Here is a 7,702-nt window from a genome sequence, read left to right as displayed (position 1 = left end):
ATATTCCGACAATTCGAGGAAAAGTTATGCGAGACCGTATCGATCTAATGACGACGTAGTAACTGGATATATTCCGTCTGGTCGATGGAAAATTATGCGATTGGATATCGAATTCATACGGCTCTGACTTGGAAATTTCTCGAGTATTCGAGCGAAAGTTATGCAAGTAACTTGCGAACCAATGTTACAGCCAGACTTGGAAATATCCCGACATTTCGAGGAAGTGTTATGCGAGAACCTCTCGAACCAATGTGCCTGTCGGACTTTAAAAATTCCGACTAGTCGGATAAAGTTAAGCGAGTGCCTATCGACTCCCCTGTGTGTATGGGGTAGTAGAATATTCCCACAGTCCTCCCTGCTTGTTGTAGGAGGCGTCTAAATGGGACTACGTGAATTTTATGTGTATGTTCTTGTATGGCTATTCCTTTCTTTGTTCTTCTGTCATATCTACTTCTATTCTTTCTCTCTCTCTAGCTTCCTTCCGTTCTTTTCCTTTCCTTTAGAGAGCTTGCCTAACATTTATAATAGTTTGTTGTTGATAGTACAACTAAAGGAATAAGCGAGAGCGGGTAGTACACCTACGACACGGCGGTTCCAGGTGGTGGTATGGCATGCCACCCGCAGTCGTCAACCAGCAACTGGCAGGAGTTCGAGGTAGGCATCCCGGCCACAGCTCTGGATAATGCATCTGGAAGGGCACCACAGGTAGGCGACCTGGCCTGCGTTGTATCTAAAGCGCCAGGAAGTGTAAGATTTGAAGAAACCCACTTAAAGGAGTGGCAAAGGGCTGCCAGGGCCAAGCGGAGAGCATGCGGCGCTCCGGCTTGACATCATCTTATCAGGTGAGAACGCTCAAACGTGTGAGGCTCATGAATTATTCATCGGAGGAAGATGAGTCACGGGTAGACTGGCCCATACTAATTAGGGAAGTACCGGGGAAGGCTCTCTTAACTCTTTTAGAGACATGTAGGCTGCTGGAAAACGCCAGGGAGCATGCGTTAGATGCCAAATGGGCTAGGAAGAGATCCAGCAATATTAAGGGGGACATTCCAGGGATAATGAAACGTTCCCATAATAAAACGCTGGAAATAATTCAGACTGTAAGTGAGACGCTCCAAATAGGAGCAGGTGATCCTCCATCAACCAAGGAGAATATTGTACAGCTTAAGGAAGTGCTTAGGGCCATGGAACTGCGCAATAAAGAATTGATGGAAGAAAACGCCCGCTTCAAGAGGCAAAATAAGAAGAAGGAAAAAATTCTTGTAAATCCTTTGGCTGAGAAAAGCCAAAAAACGACTACGGATACAAATCATGTAGTTAAGTCGGTAAGGGTATTAGCGGAGGCTTTCTGCAGTATCCAGCAGCAGCTACAGCAGCAGCAGCAGCAGCAGCGACAGCGGCAGCAGCAGCAGCAGAAGCAGACATCGAGTAGAGCAGCGATTGGAGCTGGTGGGTCACACAAAGGTCCCACATTCTGCGCCGAGTCCACTCGATCTCCTGCGAAACGGGTAAGTGTAGGTAAGGCATTAATCCCGCAGAAGGATTTTGTAGAGGTACTTGGCCGGAAAAGGAGACGGGTCCTGAGGAGGGAAGCTAACGTACTTCCCCTGGCTATATCAAAGAATGGAGTCAATGATCATCAACCCTTGCGGAGACCGGCGGCCTCTAGGAAAAAAGGGAAAAGGAGGAGTGTCGCGCAGCGAAGAAAGTAGTGAAGGCAAATGGAAAGAGAAGTAGCTGCAATTTCCCTATCCTATACCGAGGAGACGACGTACCGAGTCAGTAAGATTGTCAACCTCAAAGACCTGGGGATCGGCAGCATGTCACGTAGCAGAGGCCTCGCGTGAGCCGCGAGGACATATTGTTGTAGTGTGCCTGGCCACAAAGCCTAGGAGAGACCTATGCTATATATGTGGGAAGGCGGGCCACCTGGCCAAGACATACGCGGATAAACTTGAGTATTCAGATTGTGCACACGCTGGCTGTAAGCCGAACAACAACCATGCCGGTTCTTGGGAGTGCCTGTTGATGCCTCCTTGAAAATGGATAGACAAGGTTTTCGGGAGGACACCAAATGTTTGCACTGAGACAATCCGGGAAGATTCGCATAAGATCACGGAAAAAACGACAGCGAGGACAGTGAGAGTGACAAAGAAGAGAGGAGTTCATGAAGACATGGTGGTGGAACATAGTGAATCGGGCACCTCAATAGGTGTAGAAGCAGGAGAGGGTCCATAGGCAATGTTCTCTGCTGTTCTACAGATAAAGATAAACCATGCACACCGTGCGCAGGACTTGCCGGAACAGCGTATGCGCGAGGACAGAGTGGAGATTACGGTCATTGCGGAGCCATAGTGGGTTCCTCCTGGGGATGAGGGGTGATTCTCATCTCTAGGAGGAACTTCACTCTCCGCGGTATTTGTTGGTGAGAGTGGAAGACCCTGCAGCCTGGTGCGTCGGGGTCATTTTTACGTAGCCGTTAAATGGGGGGACTCGTTGGTAGTTTCGGTCTTCTTTCCTCCTGGCGAGAACATTAACATGTTTTGTAGACTCCTTAATAAGCTCGAAGAGTTCTTAGGAACATTCCCCGCTCTCCCAGCGCTGGTGGCTGGCGACTTTAATGCCCGGTTCGGCAGATGGGACCCGGATGGCAGGAGTAACCGTAGGGGTGAGTTGCTCTACGTTTGGGTCAACAGAATGAATCTGACTCTGCCGGGCCGGATTAGCTGTCCTACAGGGGTCGAGCGTTATTGGTCTAACGTGGGGCACGCCGGCAGCTGGCGTCCGCCTCACGGACTGTAGGGTGGATGAGGCTGAATCTCTGTCGAACTACCTATATGTTTGATTAAGCTATATTCACGAGGCCACAGGGGTCTGAAATTCTCGCCAACAACATAAAAAGCCCACTCGATAGAAGTTTAACTCCCGGGATGAGGACTACTTGGTTGCAGCCCTCAGTTCAGGGGAGTGGACGGGTTGAACTATGTGCGGGGGGAATGCGGTCGATGCGGACTGTGTGGACAAGCTGATGAAGTGAACAGTCTACACTGAAACAAGCGTGCGACCATGTCCCGGGTGAGGAGACATATCCACGGTAGTAAAAGTACTTACTGGTGGTCGGACGAATTAACGAACCTTAGGTCCGTTGCAACGACCACAGTAAGGAAACTTCCCAGAGCCAGGAAAGAGAAGATCATGGAGGAAATAGTGCAGTACCTGGACGCCCGAAGAGACGCAAGGAGGGCGCTGACTAGGGCCATTAAGGAAGCCAAGAAGAACTCCTGGAGGGACCTGCTGGACTCTACAGAGGATGATCAATGGTGCAGTCCTTATAAAATTGTCTTGGGGAAACTCAGGCCTTATGTCCCACCAGTAACTGAAACCCAGAAGGATGAGGTACTGGAGAATATCCTCTGTGAACTATTCCCAGGAGGACCGGGATTTGATGAGCCGCAGGAACCTGCACTCTCAGAAGTGACTATCTGTGCGGAGGAGGCCTTCGTTGCCGCCAAGAAAGGAAAAGGAAGAAAGGCTCCTGGACTGAATGGAATACCGGGTAAGGTTGAGCGTGCTGCGTCGACACACTGTGGGAAAGGGTTGGCGCAGTACTTCTCCTCATACTTGAGGACAGGAAGATTCCCGACCGCGTGGCAGATAGCGAGGCTCGTCCTGATCAAAACGAAAAAAAACGCGCCCCGGACACATTGGGATCATATAGACCCAAATGCGTGATTGGCGAACTGGGAAAACTATTCGAGCGTGTAGTTGTTGGCCGGATCAACATTTACTTAGAGGAGTTTCGGACCCTGGCACCATCACAGTATGGATTTAGGATGGGCAGATCCACTGTAGATGCTGTCCTCGATGTTAAAAAATTTGTGGAGGCATCGACGCGGGCCAGAAAAGTGATTATTCTGGTGAGTCTGGATATCTCTAACGCTTTCAACTCCTTGCCGTGGGCCGTTATGGTTAGGGCGTTAAACCGGAAAAACTTTCCACGCTACCTGGTGAACATCGTCAGGAGTTATTTAGATAAACGCACCATAACATATACAGACAAACATGGACGCGCTGTGGAAAGACAGGTATATTGTGGGGTTCCAAAGGGATCCGTTTTGGGATGTCTGTTATGTCTGGATGTCTGTTATGCGGATGACACGGCCCTCCTGTCATCGGGATAGGACCTGTCTCAGGCTATCATGCACGCTGAGCGGGGCTTGGACGTTTTGGCGGAGGAGATCGAAGGATTGGGTCTTAAAGAGGCGCATCAAAAGACGGAGGCCATGGCCTTCCCTGCCTCTGCCTTCTGCAGACACAGGAATGTCCCGCTCTCTAAGACTTGTCTTAGATGGGTTTGCCTCGAAATTAGAACCAGCGTTAAATTCCTGGGTCATAGTTCAATACATTCATAATAGATTTAAGAATGTCGTTCCGTCCCCACTTCAAGGATCTAATCCCTAATGCGGAGGGTATCCCTCGGTTCCTTAGGAGGCTCCCTCCGAACCTTTACGGGCCGGGAGAGAAGAAGAGATGCTTCTACAATGGCGTGATCCACTCGGTGCTCCTTTATTGGGCGCCGGTGTGGTGGCGCGCCATCTTGGAGGACATAAGGAGCGGGCGGGCTGTTAGGAGTCTCCAAAGGAAAGCGGCGGTCCGGGTTTGTTGTGCCTTTAGAATGGTCTCCTTCCACGCGGCTATGATGATTGCGGAGATTATTCCTCTCGCTCATTTGGCACCCCGGCTGGCGGAGACGTATGCGGCTGTTAGAGACACGGATAAATCTGTTCCCCCGTGTACTACGACTCCATTGGGTGCTCTTGCCAGAAGTAGTGCAATAGAAGCGTGGAAGTCTGAGGAACTTGGGCTAGTAAGTACACCAGCAGCAGCGGGAGTACGTGCGGGGCGGCTATGGCCGAAAGGTTAGCTGAGTGTATTGGGAGGCCATTCTCTATCGGAACAACAATTCACACCGCACAGCTGATGACCGGCCATGGCTGTTTCTCGGCGTACTTAAATAAGATATGGAAGGTTCCCTCTCCAGGTTGGGGGGGAGTGAGGATACGGTGAAGCACACCCTGGTCGACTGCCCGTCGTGGGCGGTGGCCAGGAATGAGCTAATCGATGCGATGGGGAGAGGGCAGCTAACTCTTCCCGTCATAGTCAGGGTTTCTATGACAGTACCGGGGGGATGGGCGGCCTTCCAGACCTTCGAAAGTTGGGTTATTCTTGCAAAGAAGGACGCTGAGAGGCGCAGGGAACGGACGCAAGAAGAAGGATGTATGAGTGGGTGTGCGGGTGTGTATGTGGACAGGACTGCGGACGATAGGCCGCATAGAAGAGTAACTCTGGTGCGATCACCTCAGGCATGGCTCCGAGCGGTTCAGGCGGCGCCTGGCTCACTCGTCACTTCCCTATAGGTGTGAGTGTGTGTATACATACAGTGTGTGTAATCGGGCATGAATTGGCCTGGTCAGAGCACCATGCTGGGGGAATGGGACAATATGTATATAGTTAGGGAGTAATTGCGTCTCGGGGGACTCGTGGGCGCCTGTCGAGTGCGCCGTATTGGTTTGAATGGTAATGAATGAATGAAAGCAACGCGTATGCCGGCCTGGCTCACCGAGGAGAGATAATGGGCGAATTTGAAATACGCTTATGCGCGATCTCGTCCTCCCCCTCTCTCCTCAGCGTGTCAGTAATAAGGATCGGGAGGTTTTTTAGTTGGTAGGCGATCCGAACCTGAGAGTATTCTCAGGCGGGTTAAATCCGACTCTCCCCTGAGTACCGGATTCACGGGGCCTATGTAGGTCTTTCCTCCTGACGAAACATGAAAAAAGTGTTCCCGAAACGTTAAGATTGTCGGACTTGGAAACATTCCGTATAGTCGAGGGTGATTTATGCCAGTGCCTCTCGAACCAATACGGCTGTTGGACTTTAAAGTATATCGACTGGTCCAAGTAATGTTAGTTGAGAGCCCCTCGAACCAATGTAACTGTCTGATTGGGAATGTTCCGACTAGTCGAGGGAAATTTATGCAAGTGTTTCTCGAATCAACTCGACAGACGTACTTGAAAAATCACGAATATTCAAGCTAATTTTATACGAGTGTCTTTCGAACTAATGCGACAGTCGTGCTAGGAAATTTTCCGACTTGTTGAGTTAAAGTTATGCGAGTGCCTCTCGAGCCAATTCGTCTGCCGAACTTGCAAATATTCCGCATATTCGAGAGATAGCTATGCGAGTGAATCTGGAACAAATGCGAAAGTAGCACTTGAAAAATACCCGACTAGTCGAAAGAATGTTATACGAGTGCCAACGGAAATGTTCAGACTGTCGGATCCGAAAATATTTTGACTGCACGAGGGAAAGTCATGCGAGTGTCTTGTCTCCAAAATGATTGTCGGAATTTGAAATATTCCGATTAGTCGAGGTAAATTTATGCGGGTGCTTCTCGAACAAATGCTGTCGGTCATGGAAAAGTTCCGACTAGTCGTGGGATTGATGTGCAAATGCCTCTCGAACCAATACGGCTGTAGGACTTGGATATATTCCAACTAGTCTAGGGAAAGTTATGCGAGTGCCTTTAGATGCAATGCGGCTGTCGGACTTGGAAATATTTCGACTGTTCCAGGGAAAGTAATGCGAGTGGCTTGTGATTTAATGCAACTTTCGGACTTTGAAATATTCCAACTAATCAAGAGAACGATTTGCATATAAATACCCCATTACTAATGCTACTGTCTGTTCTAGTCATATGATGGCTAGTCGAGGAAAAGTTATGCGAGTGCCTCTCAAACCATTCCGGCTGTTGGACTTGGACATATTCCGACCATTCGTAGGGATGTTATGCAAATGCCTCTCGAACAAAAGAAACCGTCGTAATTGAAAATGTTCCGTTTAGATGAGGGAAAGTTATGCGAGAAACTTTTGAACAAATGCAACTGTCCGGTGTGGAAATATTCCAACTTGTCGAGGGTAAGCTATACGAGTACATATCGAACTAATGCGATTATCGGTCTTGGAAAAAACACTATTAGTAGGAGGAAAATAATACGAGAGCGTTTCGAACCAATACGGCTGACGGATTTGGAAATATTACGACTAGTCGGGAAACTAATGCGAGTGCATTTTGAACTAATGCGGCTATCGCACTTGGAAATGTTCCAACCTGACTAGGGAAAGTTATGCGAGAGAAATATAAATCAATGCCACTGTGGGGCTTGAAAATATTCCGAGTAGTCTAGGGATTGATATGCAATTGCCTCTCGGACCAATTCTACTCTCAGACTTAAAATATGCCAACTGATCGGGTAAAGTTAGGAGAGGGTTCCTTGAACCAATGCGGCTGTAGAACTTGGAAATATTCCGAGTCCAGGGAAAGTTATGCAAGTGAATTGTGAACCAATGCGACTGTCGAACAAGGAAATATTTCGACCATTCTAGGGAAGGTTATGCGAGTGACTTACGATCTAATGCAGCTGTCGGATTTGGTAAAAACCGACAATTCGAGGGAAAGTTATGCGATTGCTTACAGCACCAATGCGGCAGTGGAACTTGAAAGTATTCCGACTATTCGGGGGAAAGTTATTCGAGTGCCACTCGAAACATAGAAACTGTCGGTCTAGGTAATATTCCCACTAATCGAAGAACGTTATGCGTGTGTATTGTGATCCAATGTGACTGTCGGGCTTCGAAATATTTC

At 48.8% G+C, this 7,702-nt stretch overlaps 1 protein-coding gene across 1 annotated transcript; it reads left to right on the top strand.

Annotated features, from left to right (window-relative positions):
* Positions 1-3,066: 3,066 nt before the first annotated feature.
* LOC124948563 lies at positions 3,067-4,036 on the top strand. The gene is made up of 3 exons (XM_047492350.1): positions 3,067-3,556; positions 3,655-3,917; positions 3,974-4,036. Exons 1-3 carry the CDS (start codon positions 3,067-3,069, stop codon positions 4,034-4,036), a joined length of 816 nt encoding a protein of 271 aa, XP_047348306.1.
* The last annotated feature ends 3,666 nt before the right edge of the window (positions 4,037-7,702 follow it).

This window comes from Vespa velutina, chromosome 4, assembly GCF_912470025.1.
Source record: "Vespa velutina chromosome 4, iVesVel2.1, whole genome shotgun sequence".
NCBI classification, from domain to species: Eukaryota; Metazoa; Arthropoda; class Insecta; order Hymenoptera; family Vespidae; genus Vespa; species Vespa velutina.
The sequence above is the reverse complement of the archived record's forward strand: the minus strand, read 5'-3'. Positions and strand labels throughout refer to the sequence as shown.

Bases quoted from the DNA above. Each gene is read 5' to 3' on its own strand.
- LOC124948563 (XM_047492350.1), top strand. From the start codon at position 3,067: ATGTCCCGGGTGAGGAGACATATCCACGGTAGTAAAAGTACTTACTGG. The intron at 3,557-3,654 runs GTAAGGTTGAGC...ACCGCGTGGCAG, and splicing joins TGGACTGAATGGAATACCGG to ATAGCGAGGCTCGTCCTGAT. The intron at 3,918-3,973 runs GTGAGTCTGGAT...CGTTATGGTTAG, and splicing joins CCAGAAAAGTGATTATTCTG to GGCGTTAAACCGGAAAAACT.